The sequence below is a fragment of the Siphateles boraxobius genome, unplaced genomic scaffold, assembly GCF_051911475.1.
Source record: "Siphateles boraxobius isolate OS27281-9 unplaced genomic scaffold, OSU_SipBor_1 49, whole genome shotgun sequence".
In the NCBI taxonomy this organism is placed as follows: domain Eukaryota; kingdom Metazoa; phylum Chordata; class Actinopteri; order Cypriniformes; family Leuciscidae; genus Siphateles; species Siphateles boraxobius.
In genome coordinates this window covers 1,240,001-1,255,000 of record NW_027509130.1, presented here as the reverse complement: position 1 = coordinate 1,255,000, position 15,000 = coordinate 1,240,001, and the positions used below count along the sequence as shown (strand labels likewise).

Sequence of the window (15,000 nt, the reverse complement as noted above, 5' to 3'; positions counted from 1 at the left end):
TGCTAGTTTGTTTCTGGGAGAAGTGCAGAAGCTGTGCTTTAAGTCTCCACAGGAGGCGCAGTGAGTTCTTCTCGGTTTACACTTCCGCTTCAGAAACACAACCTAACTACTGTCAGACTAGAGACACTTAAAAGTTCCTTCTCTAAGAAAATCATGGCATTTACTTAACCTTTCAAACATTTTTTCCTCATGCTTTTTTCATCAGACCAAACACCGGTTAATCATATTGATCTTTTTTGTGCAGTTTACTCTGAGATTTCCCCATGATGGTCCCTCTTTTCTGTGCTTTTTCCCGTGGACTCACAACTTTGGATCAGACAGGCCCTCTGGATTTCCCCCAATACACTCCCGTGGATTAACTGAACCCACCAGACTAATAATCTGTACTAGTCACCACAGTGTTCCCTTGACCATCATGAGTCTATCTCTCTCTCAAACAGGTATCAATAACAATTTAGACTTTGCCTCTTACAGTCTCAGCTTACGCCTCTTCAGCTCTGGTGATGATTCCAGTGGTGTCTCTCTTGGGCCCTGGTGGTCGGCCCTTCTCTCTCAAGTTTACGAGGTAGAGCTGGAACTGCTCAGTCCAGGTGGATAAACACTGTCCGCTCTTGGGTCCAAGAGAAACATCCAGGGAATCCTGCCGACAACGCCAAATTGTGATGGCAAACAATTTGACATGAAGAGACAGGCATGTACACATTGTCTTTAAAGATAATTTATTCCCTTGCAAGGAAAGGTTGGCAGTTGTACATACAGGCACACAGAATGGCTGCAGAGTGTGACAATGAGAGGAGGGCATCCTTCCTTCTTTATAGTCCTGACTCCCCCACCAAGGTTATTTCTCTAGACTAAATGAAGATATGTCTTAGCCATAACTAACACTTCGTTAGATGTGCTTATCTTATAGTGGAGGCCCTCTGTCTCGGTCATGCACATCATCCACACATTACTTTTTCTCAAGTCACATATACAAGGTCATACACATACATGTTCAGGTTCAGGTTTAGTAACAGTTCATCGTTCTATCAATGTGGCAGAGAATCATAGGACTCCACATGCAATCCTCGTGCATTTTATTACTTTAATCTAATTACCATCACGTTTCTAAGTTTCTATGAATATAAGAAAATGCAAACATATAGAATATATTACATTTCTTCAACACTGGTCATGTCACTGACTGTAATATTCATCTTTATCTTTTAAAAATGAAAACGGGCAAAAATTAAACGTCATACAAAATTATTAGTCACTACAAGTCCTAAAAAGAAATCAACACCTAAATGATGCTTAAATTCTCAAAAGATCAGATTTAAATATCTGTTATATACACAATATTTCTTGCAAAAACATCAGTATTACTTTGTTATGATTACATTAGTATAATAATTCATCAAAAAATATTAAATCCTATAATTCATCCCAATATGAAACAGAAATGAAAAAAATAATCATGTGCTGCGGATTAGAACATTAAAGCAATATCGGTATACTAGTAGAAATACATTTTCTTTCACAATACATAAACAAAAGCACATCAATGTGTGCAAAATAAGACACCATGTATAGACTGGGCAAAAGAGCTCATTAAAAATAAATAAGTCATGTTGACCTAAACTTTGACTTGTTACTCACACCTTTTCTACTGAGAAAACAATTTCAATATATAACAACAATAAAAATCATCAGGTATAACTTGTTTTTGCATTGATTCATAACTGTTTGAGACTCGTTTAAATCCAAGCATTTAAATGTATTAAATAATGACACAGTGCTTTCTTTTCCGTGTCTTCTTTATCAGCTTTTCCTTCTCACTTTTGTCCTCTTGCAGGTCGTCATACTGTTCTTCTATTAATTCATATAGATCTTCTTGCTCCTCCAGCTTATGCTTTAGATCCAGATATTTTCTGCCTCTGAAATAATTCATTTCTTCTGCTTGTTTTCTGGCTTCATCTTTACATTTCACTTCAATCTTTCTTATTTCCTCTTTTTGAAGCTCTTCTATCTTTCTTCTCTGTTGCTCTCTCTCTAGACCTTCTTTTTCATTCTCCTTTTCTGTTCTTTCTTTATCTGCCCTTTGCTGTTCTTTCTCAAATTTCTTCATTCGTCCCTGAATTTCCTTCTCATATTTGACAGTCAATGTCTCATATTGAGCCTGAATTTCTCTTTCTCTCTCTTTCAGTATTTCCTCCATCCTCTTTTTAATGGACATCTCTGCCTCCTCAAACATGCTGTTAGTGAAGTATCCACCCTGATTGCTATTTTTCACTTCTTCTATCATGTTTAACAGTTGAATCACTTGAGTTCTGTCTTGTTTTTCTCTGTTATTGAAAGCCAGGAATCTGTTTCCACAATCTCTGATCAGTTTCTTCAGTTCTGCAGAGTTACTTCTCTTCACATAATCCTCTATAGATTCATCCTTAAGATCGTCTCCTCTAGTGAACAGGACGATGCTGAACTGAGCAGCTTTATGATCAAAGATCTTCTTTATCAGATATACAGTGTCTGATTCCTCCTTTGTGAATCTTCCCACACTCAACACAATGATGAACACATGAGGTCCAGGTGACGACAGTGAAACACATTTCATTATTTCTTCCACCACTTGATCATTTGTCAGTGTCGTGTCAAAGAGTCCTGGAGTATCAACAACAGCTACTGATCGACCATCAACTTCACCAACTCTCTTTTTACAAACAGTCGTCACTGAATCTAAGCTTAATTTACTCACAAACTCATTTCGTCCCAGAATAGTGTTTCCTGTTTCACTCTTTCCATTTCCTGTTCTCCCGATCAGCACAATCCTCAAACGCTCCTGATCATCTGATTCACCTTCAGCACCTGAAAATCACATTGACAGAAAATAAAAATACTTAAAGCTTAGAAGTATAAAATGATTGATGTTGAATGTTGGATGGCATACGTTACAGATGGTTCAGATAAAATGTGATGTTGGATTATTAATGATTCTATGATCTGAAACAATAATTTTAATAAGATAAACACAGAATATTTTCTATCAATCTAGATTATCATCTTTGCTACTGACATACTTTTTGGTGCTTAAAATGATTCTCACCAGGTTTTGGAAAAGATTAAATACTGTAAGATATTTACAGATCCCGATTTTCCAGACTTAATGACACAGTATAGAGCCAAAAATTCCTTAGCTAACATTATACAGTAAAAACACTACAGAGAATTAGTGTGGTAATGTGGTTGTCATTCCTATGACAACTGTTTAGGAACAAAATGTATTCAGCACTGATGTTTGAATGTCTAGTACTTCTAGTTTCATTCATTTTTTTTAACCCAGCTAAAAGGCTTAAGTTCTCTAAAATTAACCCTGAATTAATTTTAATATTATCATGATTATGGTTTGGCCTTGCTAGATTTGGAATAAGATTCAAAGGAGATTTGACATCAATGCAATGCTCCAGTTTGTAGTCACTGACAAGGAAGCGCTATTTGGATCAAGTGCCACTGACACTGAATTAATTTTTTATGTGAAACAGCTCTTAATATATGATAACTAATTCATAGAGTGAATACTATACCTGTATTATATGTGATATTTGTTGGAGATAAAACTCTCATGTGCACTATTAAAAAAAAAAAAAAAAGTCTGTGGAAAGATTTAAAATCTGACATAAATGTCAAGGATCTTACAGATTGACCACGTAGTTTCATGACTAAATCTCATTACGGAAATCATAACCCAGTCAACACATTATCTCACAGTGATCTCTCCATATGATCACAATGTTAGGTTACAGTGAGCTAAAAGTGTAACCGCACTGTGCACTCAGTGCCACTCACTGTGTGCTCATATTACGAGAAGCCTCTCGCTGCAGCCTGCGGTGGACATCCAACCCGGCCAACATCCAAGTGTGATGTCAGAAGCCACTCCCATGTCCATAGGTCATGTCAATCACAGTTCTGATTGCCTACACCAAACACTGAGCCCTAAACCTACCCATCTGTAACCTAACGCCTAAAAAACCCTTTTAATCTAGAACCTATACTGAAACCCACCTAAAACCTAACCTATCTATTGGACATGGGAGTGGCTTCTGACATCACACTTGGATGTGGGCGGGGTTGGATGTCCACAGCATGGATGCAGTGAGCCCTACTCTGATAGTATGGCCACAATGTGAGTCACCCCAATTAGAAATGTTATTGGACATGGACTTCAACATCGCTCAGACGTCAAATTTTGGTTGAAAATGAAAATTGGGTTGACGTATAAACATTTGATGTCAGGCTCCAACATCATTAAACAACTCCACAAACAGCAGATGACGATAATGAGAGATTATCATGTAATGCTCTACTCAGCTAATCTTTTCTAGACCATCATATGTGTTATTAATTCCATTTAATTGATTATACTAGTGTTTCTACAGCATGTCATCCAACAGTGTTTTCGTAATAAAATCTGTATAACATAAAAATAAACATTTTGACCTACTGTTTCACTTAAACACACTCAAAGCTCAGGAATCAGCTCATGAATCTATAATGGTGACATACTTCAAGCTGCAATGCATTCTGGGAGCCACCGATGTGTTTTCTATGATGCACCCAGAATGCATTGCAGCTGAGTTTGTCTCAATGAAAGTGTTTAAAACTTATTGTGCACAGATATTATTTAATGTTAAATTCTCTAGATTTCAGATTAAAATGCTGCAGGATCTCATGCTGTAGAAATCCTGGATTGTTATGATTATGTAAAATTGATACCAGAGCTGCTAAATTATGATAATATCATTATTATAAACAAGTACATGTTCTCTTGCTATAACAAACACTTATAATAATCAAAGGCCAACATCAAGGCCAAAGAGCCCACGACTAAAGCAAACACTGACCTCCACAACAGTGACCAAACCAAACTATTACTGTCAGACAAACTTCGACATCTAAAGCTCTTTTAAGAGGTTCAGTCCTGTGTGTGCTGGGAAACTTCCCGCTAAAACTTATGCGCGTATGGTTGGGTTGCGGAGAGATTGTGAGATTGTGGTTAGGTCTCAGCAGCAAGAGGGAAGTAGAGGTCAGTAAGCTGGGCTGAGTTGAGTGGGGGACGGATGGGGGTGACTCTGGGACGCCAGAGTCACTGTCGAGCCCTCTTGAGGTGTCGTGAGCTAGTCGACGAAACACTGAGGACGGAAGGTGCCCACTTGAAGACCCTAGAGATGTTCCCTACTCCGCTCAATCCAGAGGGTTGTTATGGGGGGACCGCACTGTGGTTGCAGCCGTTGTGTGTGCTGACGCGCAAATACACTATTAACACCAGACAGAAGGAGATTCACGTCACCAGATGGAAAGAAGCGTAAATGGATGGAGAAGCATAGGTTACTGTAAAGCTATGTCTTAGTTGGTGCTTATCTTGGCGAAAGCCGAGTACAAATCAGCATGAAGTTTTAACATCTACTCTTGTGAAATGGAAATCATGAAGATCTGGATACGTCCAGTGACTGCGGTGAATAGTGCTGCTGGCAACAAGGGAAATACCTTGTGACAGCCTGGAGAGACAGCTGACAGGAGGAAAGAGACCCCAATGGGGCTGGTAAGGGTTAGCTACCCTTGTCGGCAGTATCCAGCTCTGTGTTTACAGGATGCTGGAGAATCCCCCCCCCCCCCCAAGGCTTTTGAAAAATTAAAGAGGAAAATACCCCTAGAGTCTGCGAGAGCAGGGGCGGAAGATGACTCAATGGTGCACAACATGGTTAACGACTTTGGAATGGAAACGGATATGAGTATGGAGAGTACTTCACAAAAGACTAGTTCAGGTTCAGCAGTTAGCAAAGCCATTGAACTCCAAGCTTGTGTCTGTGGCTGGAGCAAGGCGACAACGGTCAGGGGTTTGAAGATTCATCAAGGGAAAATGAAATGCTTGAGGGAGAAGGGACAAGGGCCTCGCATTGATCAGTACTTCTTACGGAGTCAGTCAAGTCAGTCGAATGAAATCCAGCGACAGGAAGCAAACCACAGCTCGCAGGATATCAGCACCCCTGTCATAGAGGAGAGGAGGGTTTGCACAGTTAGTGATGAACACATTGATTCTTGTGAACCCGGTCAGACTAACCAGCATAAGAGAGAAAAGAACCTCAACGGGCATAGGCCTGGAGTTAGATGGCCAAGAGCTAGTGAGAAAACTGCATGGGACACGGTAAACACAGATCTATGCTTTGCATTGGAAAGATTAACTGGTACAGTTGAAAAGAAGCTGTATAAATTTGGGGACATCATTTACGCATATGGAAGTGAGAGGTTTGGTGTGGAAAAAAGGAAGGAAAAAGTACAAACTACTCCTGGAGTGTCTAGACGGCAGCAGAAAATTGAAGGGTTAGTTAGAGAAAGGAGACAGCTGAGGAAGCAATGGAAAAGAGCGGAACAAAGTCAGAAGGAGGGACTCAATCTCTTACAAAGGGCCATAAAAGATAAGCTTGCAACATTACGCAGAGCTGAGCGCCTACGGAAACGCTACAAAAAGAAGCAACGTGCAAGGGCTAATTTCTATAAAGATCCATTCAAATTCGTAAAGAAGTTATTCACCAGTGAGAAGAATGGCACTTTAAAAGCATCTAGGGTTGAGCTGGAGAGATATTTGGAGGAAACGCATACAGATGCAAAAAGGCATGAGCCTATGTCAATTCCGTCAGACATCCCACCTGTCAATCCACCAGAGTACCAAATGGAGGTCTGTGCACCTAAGTGGAAAGAGATAGAGCAGGTTGTGAGAAAGGCAAGGGCTTCATCATCTCCAGGGCCTAATGGAGTTCCGTACAGAGTGTACAAGAGTGCTTCAGGAGTTCTAAGGATTCTGTGGAAATTGATAAAAGTGGCTTGGGAAAAGCAGGTTGTACCTAGAGCATGGCGCAGAGCAGGTGGAGTCTTTATACCCAAAGAAAAAGATGCTACAAGCATCAGTCAGTTTCGCCCTATTTCACTATTAAACTTCGAAGGCAAAATTTTCTTCAGCATTATTGCTCAGAGATTGTCAACCTACCTATAAAAGAATGGCTTCATTGACACTTCAGTTCAAAAAGCGGGCATTCCAGGATTCTCAGGATGCTTAGAACATATCAGTGTTATCTGGCAACGAATTCAATCAGCTAAAAAGGAGAGGAAGGAGCTCCACGTGACATTCCTGGATTTGGCTAATGCATATGGTTCAATGCCACATGAGCTTCTTTGGGCATCATTTGATTTTTTCAGGGTACCGATGTCGATAACAAATTTAGTGAAAGCCTATTTTGGAGATTTGCAATTTAGTTTCTCAACTCCAGAATTCAGCACTACATGGCAATGCTTAGAGGTTGGAATAATGGCAGGATGCACCATTTCTCCACTGGCTTTTACCATGGCAATTGAAGTAATCATTAGGGCATCAAAATGGGTAGTAGGAGGAGAGCACTTGGCTTCTGGGATGCGACTACCACCAATCAGAGCATACATGGATGACATGACAACCATTTCTACAACGGTAGCCTGCACTAATCGGTTATTGGGGAAGTTAACAGATAATATTGAATGGGCACGAATGCAATTTAAGCCCTCTAAATCAAGGAGCATCTCAATAGTTAAAGGCAAGGTAGTAGATAAAATATTCTTCATTAATGGTGAGGCAATACCAACAGTTTCTCAGAAGCCAGTGAAGAGTCTAGGGAGATGGTACGATGGGGATCTAAAGGACACAGTTCGAGTGGGAGAAGTTAGACGGCAAGCAGTGGAAGGGTTGAAGAGCATAAACAGCTGTGCTCTACCAGGCAAACTAAAACTCTGGTGCTTTCAGTTTGGTCTACTGCCAAGGTTGCTGTGGCCACTGACTGTGTACGAGGTTTCTTTGACAACAGTGGATAAGCTGGAAGCGTTAATAAGTTCATACATCAGGAAATGGTTGGGAGTTCCACGCTGCCTCAGCAGAGTGGGACTTTATAGTAAAGGAGTATTGCAGCTGCCAGTCTCTGCTTTAACCGAGGAGTTTAAGTGTGCCAAGGTCAGACTGGAAATGACTTTTGCAGAGTCACGCGACAAATGTGTAAGGGAGGCAGCCCCTGTGGTAAAAACTGGTAGAAAGTGGTCAGCAAAGAAATCTGTAGTAGAGGCAAAGGCTGACCTTCAAATTGGGGATATCGTGGGACAGGTACAGCATGGAAGAGGGGGGTTTTGGGCTCAGTTTAGCTCCTCCTAAATGGCACAAGGCAGGCCCAGCTCAAAGGAGGAAGCTGGTAGTCAACGAGGTGCGAAAGCAGGAGGAGAGGATGAGATGTATAAAGGCCATTTCCCAGGCCAAGCAGGGAGAGTGGATGAGATGGGAGAGTGTGGAACAACGAAAAATGGGCTGGCAAGACCTTTGGTCAATGGAAGAGAGTAGGATCAGTTTCCTTATTAGGTCAACATATGATGTTCTCCCATCACCGCAGAACCTAAACCTCTGGGTAGGAGAGGATCCCTCTTGTCCTTTGTGTTCATCACCTGCCACATTAAGGCACATTTTGACAGGATGTAAGGTGGCTCTTAGCCAAGGTCGGTTTACTTGGCGCCATGACCAAGTATTGCGATGTTTGGCTTTAGCATTGGAAGGCAAGCGTAGTATGACCAATAAGTTGCCGCCTGTTCTAGCAAAACATTACACGCAGAAGACAATATTCCTCCGCCCAGGCGAGCAACCACCAAGAAAAGGTCCTAACACCAATTCTCGCCCAGGACAACTGGAAGCTGCTAGGGACTGGAAGATGCTGGCTGATCTTGATCAACGGCTTATTTTTCCACCTGAGATTGCCACCACTAACCTACGACCAGATATTGTTTTGTGGTCTGGATCAGCACGCATTGTTCAACTGATAGAGTTAACAGTGCTATGAGAGGAAGAAATTGCGGTATGCTCATCTGGCAACTGAAGCAGAACAGCGAGGATGGAGAGTCCAGGTTTATCCAGTGGAAGTGGGTTGTCGAGGTTTTGTGGCACACTCTACAACCCGGTTCCTCAGAGACGTCGGATTCAGTGGTCAAGAGTTGCGTCGCACAGTAAAGAACTTATCTGAAGCAGCAGAAAGGAGCAGCAACTGGCTGTGGTTGAGACGGAAAGATTCTAGCTGGCTGTGTACAGGCCGCCATGCTACGGTTTCATATAATTCTTGAAAACTTGAAGGGTGTTGGTTTATTTGTATAGGTTGTATAGTATTTACAGTCATTACGTTCCTGTGTATATTGCGTGAATGACGGGATGTTGGGCAGATATTGTGTTTTGCGGTAGGTGGTATGCCATACGGAACCGTTGCCACTGAAACTGCATATTAACGCACCAGTGGGGCTCGACAGCCTTAGTCAAACGGGTTGGCGCGTATGGTTGGGTTGCGGAGAGATTGTGAGATTGTGGTTAGGTCTCAGCAGCACTGTTGGTTTATTTGTAGAGGTTGTATAGTATTTACAGTCATTACGTTCCTCTGTATATTGCGTGAATGACGGGTGTTTGGGCAGATATTGTGATTTGCGGTAGGTGGTATGCCATACGGAACCGTTGCCACTGAAACTGCATATTAACGCACCAGTGGGGCTCGACAGCCTTAGTCAAACGGGTTGGCGCGTATGGTTGGGTTGCGGAGAGATTGTGAGATTGTGGTTAGGTCTCAGCAGCACTGTTGGTTTATTTGTAGAGGTTGTATAGTATTTACAGTCATTACGTTCCTGTGTATATTGCGTGAATGACGGGTGGTTGGGCAGATATTGTGTTTTGCGGTAGGTGGTATGCCATACGGAACCGTTGCCACTGAAACTGCATATTAACGCACCAGTGGGGCTTGACAGCCTTAGTCAAACGGGTTGGCGCGTATGGTTGGGTTGCGGAGAGATTGTGAGATTGTGGTTAGGTCTCAGCAGCAAGAGGGAAGTAGAGGTCAGTAAGCTGGGCTGAGTTGAGTGGGGGACGGAGGGGGGTGACTCTGGGACGCCAGAGTCACTGTCGAGCCCTCTTGAGGTGTCGTGGGCTAGTCGACGAAACACTGAGGATGGAAGGTGCCCACTTGAAGACCCTAGAGATGTTCCCTACTCCGCTCAATCCAGAGGGTTGTTATGGGGGGACCGCACTGTGGTTGCAGCCGTTGTGTGTGCTGAAGCGCAAATACACTATTAACACCAGACAGAAGGAGATTCACGTCACCAGATGGAAAGAAGCGTAAATGGATGGAGAAGCATAGGTTACTGTAAAGCTACGTCTTAGTTGGTGCTTATCTTGGCGAAAGCCGAGTACAAATCAGCATGAAGTTTTAACATCTACTCTCGTGTAATGGAAATCTTTGATAAGAATATTAGGGGATAATGTTCTTTCAGTGTTATCACTAAATATGTTTAAAATGTTTCATCCAAGTGTCATCCTAACTTTTAGGAGAACATTCTGGTAACAAAAATAAAATTAGCTACAGAAAACATCACAAGAACATAACATAATGCTCTCAAAACATTCATAGAACAATAACATTTCTAGCTGGGATGAGCTCATATTGTGGCCATAGTATGATCACACAGTGAGTGTGACAACAACACACGCTGTGACTGTGAGTTACACTTTTAGCTCACTGTGCCCTCAGATTGCTTAAGTTGTGTCCACATGGTGACATCAAAGTGTTGACTGGAAAGAAAATCTTATTATCAATGCTTTACACTCACCCCCCAAATGGAACTCTCCAATTTTGCTCTCCAGTCTCTTCAGTTCTTCTTTATATTTCTCCTCTATTTCACGTCTGACTCTGTTCTCTTGAGCGTTCACATACATCTGAAGTGAATAGGGTTCAGTCTCCATGTTCTCTATATAATCCAGTAGATCTGGGATCTGTCTTGAGTTTACAGGTTCATTTAACCCCATCACTCTATACTGACCTCCACAGAGATTGATTAACCGCTGAGAATCTGTGCTGGATTTTAATAATTTTTTGGTCACTGGTCGGTTAACAGTGAACCGTGTAGTGAAGAGCACCATGAAGTGTTCTCTGGAGTCAAATATCTTCTGGATCTTCTCTATTTCTGCTTTTTCATCATCATTAAGTGGGCCAGCAGGAACAATGATGAGGAAAACATGAACTCCAGGATCACAGAGAGACACACAGCGGAGAGTTGCACTCTTCACCTCCTCCTCTGAGAGATGATTGACAGCTGGAAGCTCCACCAGACTGATCAGACGTCCATCTATCATCTCTACCTCCATCACAGACATTGATCTGAACTCAGTCCGATGTGATGTGGAAAGTGTTTTTTCTTCCCTGAAATGTTTCGATACGGAGGCCTTGAGAACAGCATCGCTTCCACACAACACCAGATTCAGATCTGCTTTTCTAGATGCTCTTATTGACACTGAAATGCAAGTTAAGGACAAGAGCCAGTTTAGACTCAGTCTTCAAAAATACACAAGAACATAAAATATAATTACAATATGCAACATTATAGTGACTGTAAATGGACTGCTTATAGTATTTAACAAAACACTTTATTACGCTTTTTGTTTAATAAATATAAAGATTTCAGGTTAACATTTACATCAGCATATACAGGATAGTGTGTATAATTTCTACTACTTCTTTACATCAACTGAATTTATACAAATTAGAAAACAATTAGCAAAATGGTCTTTAAATGTCCATGTCCTGCAACTATTTAGGTCTAATGTCAAATGGAAATAAAGCCACAAGTGGCAATTATCGTGGTCCAAGTCCACTAATTGTGGATAATTAGCAATGCAGTTCAAATGTAGCTTATAAGGTCCAACTTGAATCTTTGAGTCCTATTGAATCTTCGGAGTTTGAAAAAGTAGTTTTTTCAAAAATTCAAAATGGCTGAAAAAGATTATAGAATTATGCATTTTGTTGGGCTTGACTCAAGGATTCAAAAAATAATTTTGTTTCTAGCTCTTAAGGGTTATGGCCCAAAACGCCAATCGTCTTATTATAGCAACACCTAGTGTTAGACTGGGTGTGTGTCTATGTGCTTGAGTAGCGGCGCATGATTGGAACATCCTGCCGAGTTTGGGCTCTCTTGGGTTTATGCTTGTTCAGAGGTGTAAAGTCCAGGTTAAGAAAGTAAAAGTCCTCCTCAGTATTTTGTTCCAATCTCCTGGATTTGTAAATTATCAGTTTTTCAGCCAGGAGACAGAAATCAGCTAAATGAGTTCATGAGTGGAATAAACATATGGCAGGACTTTTACTTTCTGATCCCTGGACTATACACCTCTGGGCTTGTTTGATACACAGACATAATAAAACAAACATTCAACCATCACATAGACAGCAAAGTAATAAAATAAACAACTGAGAACTCTTGATGTGTTTAATGAAATACGTTGCAAGTCTTGCTTTTGATTACCCAGAAATTCAATTGTTATCGGACAAATATTTTTAGTGAAATATTTAAATGTATCCATGGTATTCATCCTACAAATCAAATCTTTTTTTTTTTTTAAGTTTAGCCAAAACAACTGCAATTATGCATTCATGTGTTGTTATACTAAATAGTTCCACATACTGTTAGGGCGATCACCAGTTCCACTCCTGCTCCTCCTTATTCCTGCAACAAAAATAGGGGCAACAAAACAATGAGCAGGTCTAAGCAAGTCTTATATCTTAAAAAATCTTAAAACATATATCATTAATATCTTAATTTCGTTCACAAGTTAAGGGCAAAGTTTACCCAATTCAAATTTTTGTAAAGGCAATAATATAACACATTTCTGATTTCATTTCATAATGTATTAATTTAGTTTACTTACTAGACTGTTGCACAAGTAAATTATATTTAAGAGACTTGGGCTAATGTCACTGTTAATGAGGCATGTTTTGGTATTCTTTTATTTTATTTTCTAAGTATTGTTTAATTATTTTTCATTGAATACATTGTGTGCCTACGACCAAGACCAATTCAGAATTGTATAGGCCTACTGTGCACTTGAAATCTGAAAAGATTTCACTGCTTAAAAAAAACCCTCAGAAATGCCAACAACGATATCTCACGACCAATTATGAATTTGAGAATACGAGTGAGTAAAAGATGGCTACTTCATGCGAATTCTCTAAACCTGATGGGTAGGTTTAGGGGCGGGTCAGGGGTAGTTCATTAATACGAATTCAAACGAATTGGGCAACTCGTAAAATATATATGATTTAGTAAAAATCCTATGAATTCGTGCGAATTGCAGAAATCAGGTTGGATATGCTGAACATCAGCATAGTAGAGTTGTTAGGACTACTAGTGGTTATGTGAGACTGCAATGTAAAGAAAAAAATATTCCTTAATAAACATTGAAACCATTCTCCAAGTTATGTTTAAGAAATAACATGTGAATATAATTTGAAAAGCTATCAAATGTTTAGAAATATTGATATTTAAGTATGAGAGTGGCTCAAGGGAACGCTTTGCAGGCTATATTACGCAACAACTGTGAGCAGCCAAGCAACGCTCAAAGCAGGGCCTCCAAGATCTCGTGTTTGAGCTGTATCTCGTCCACTATAAGCTTGGTTCGAGGTAGGGCAGCTACACGATCTTACACACACACAGACACACAATAGCCCTCATTTATCAAAAGTGCGCACACCAAATTTCCAGCGTACACCTGGCATACACCCAAAACCACGGTGACTTTGATATTTATCAATATGGACGTTGGCGTACGGCACGCTCAAATGCTACGCCAGGTCAGGAGGTGGTGTACATGTACGCACGTTTTGAGTTAGTGCGGAAATGTGCAGAAAAACAATTCCTAACACCACAAAACGCACTGACAAACTAAAAGATATGAGGAACTCTTTTCCAAAACGTTTATTTCTATTAATAAACTAGTGTTGTGTCTGCAAAGATGAAATTGATGATCACCATCTCCGTAGTGAATGCGCCTATAGAGAGAGTAGCCTATTTCTTTTTGTTTATAATTTTTTCGTTTAAAGACATTTCAAGCTTTCTTTATAGATATATTTCTCATGTCTGTGAGGCATATACTGAGTTTCGGTTAATTTGTGATGAGATGCGCTCCAGTTCACGTGCAATGCAAGGGACCGCGTCCGCGCCTCCATGCCATGACTCATGATTATATTGTCTGCTATTTGCTTCTTATTTATTAAATCCAGGCAATTGGTTGATGAAAAAAATATTAAAATTAAGATACAATTTATACAAAACGAAATTCACTTTAAAGAAAGGCTTTCTACAAAACAAAACTTAATTAAGTGGCCAAAATCATGTCTGAGCATGTCTCCCGATATATTGCGCATCCTATCTTAGCCTATGTTCATTTTTCATAATCAATATAGATGGGGAAAAAATAACATTATTATTTTTTAACAAATATGAAACTGAATGCACTTAGTTAATGGCTACAACACGTAGCCTAATAGTAGGCCTGAATATTGTTATCATTACTTTTTTCAAGTTGGGCACGAATTACTATTAGCCTAAATGTGTTACTAAATGATTTGAATGTATTTTTAACATTGTTGTATTTAAGGACTGTTTTTGTGTGTTATTTTTAAATTAGACACACAAATACCCCACTTAGAATAACTATCTCTGCTTGGTATTATTTAATAACCTAACAGCTGAAGGAATGTATGAATTCTTAAACCGGTTTAGTCTACAGCTCGGCATTCTTAACATTCTCCCCGATGGCAGCATTACGAACTCAGAGTACAGGGAATGCGTTGTATCATGGATAATCTTATTTGCCTCCCTCAATGTAGATTTTTCATATAGGATCTGGAGATAAAGAGGTTCAGTTCTGCCCATGACCTTCATAATCCTACTACTGACCCCATAAAGTCTCAGCCTTCTCAAGAAATACAGTCTTTGTTGTAGCCGAGTGCATAACGTATCTATATGAACCTGCCATGTAAGAGACACTTGTGGGGCAGTCATGGCCTAATGGTAACAGAGTTGGACTGGTGACCCAAAGGTTGCTGGTTCGATTCCAGTATCGGCAGGAATATGACTGAGGTGTCCTTGAGCAAGGCACCC

General features: G+C 40.4%; 2 protein-coding genes across 2 annotated transcripts in view; one reads left to right on the top strand and one right to left on the bottom strand.

Annotated features, from left to right (window-relative positions):
* The window catches only part of polr2f (RNA polymerase II, I and III subunit F), a 66,569-nt gene that overhangs the window by 41,148 nt on the left and 10,421 nt on the right, over positions 1–15,000 (top strand). The window lies entirely within an intron of this gene.
* Positions 703–15,000, bottom strand: part of LOC143711096 (GTPase IMAP family member 8-like) — a 17,170-nt gene continuing 2,872 nt past the window's right edge. The window contains exons 2-4 of the mRNA XM_077202422.1: positions 12,523–12,564; positions 10,678–11,358; positions 703–2,844 (exon numbers count right to left, since the gene is read on the bottom strand). Of these exons, the coding sequence (XP_077058537.1) occupies positions 1,760–2,844; positions 10,678–11,358; positions 12,523–12,564 (1,808 nt within the window). The 3' untranslated portion in view covers positions 703–1,759. The remainder of the gene's footprint in view (positions 2,845–10,677; positions 11,359–12,522; positions 12,565–15,000) is intronic.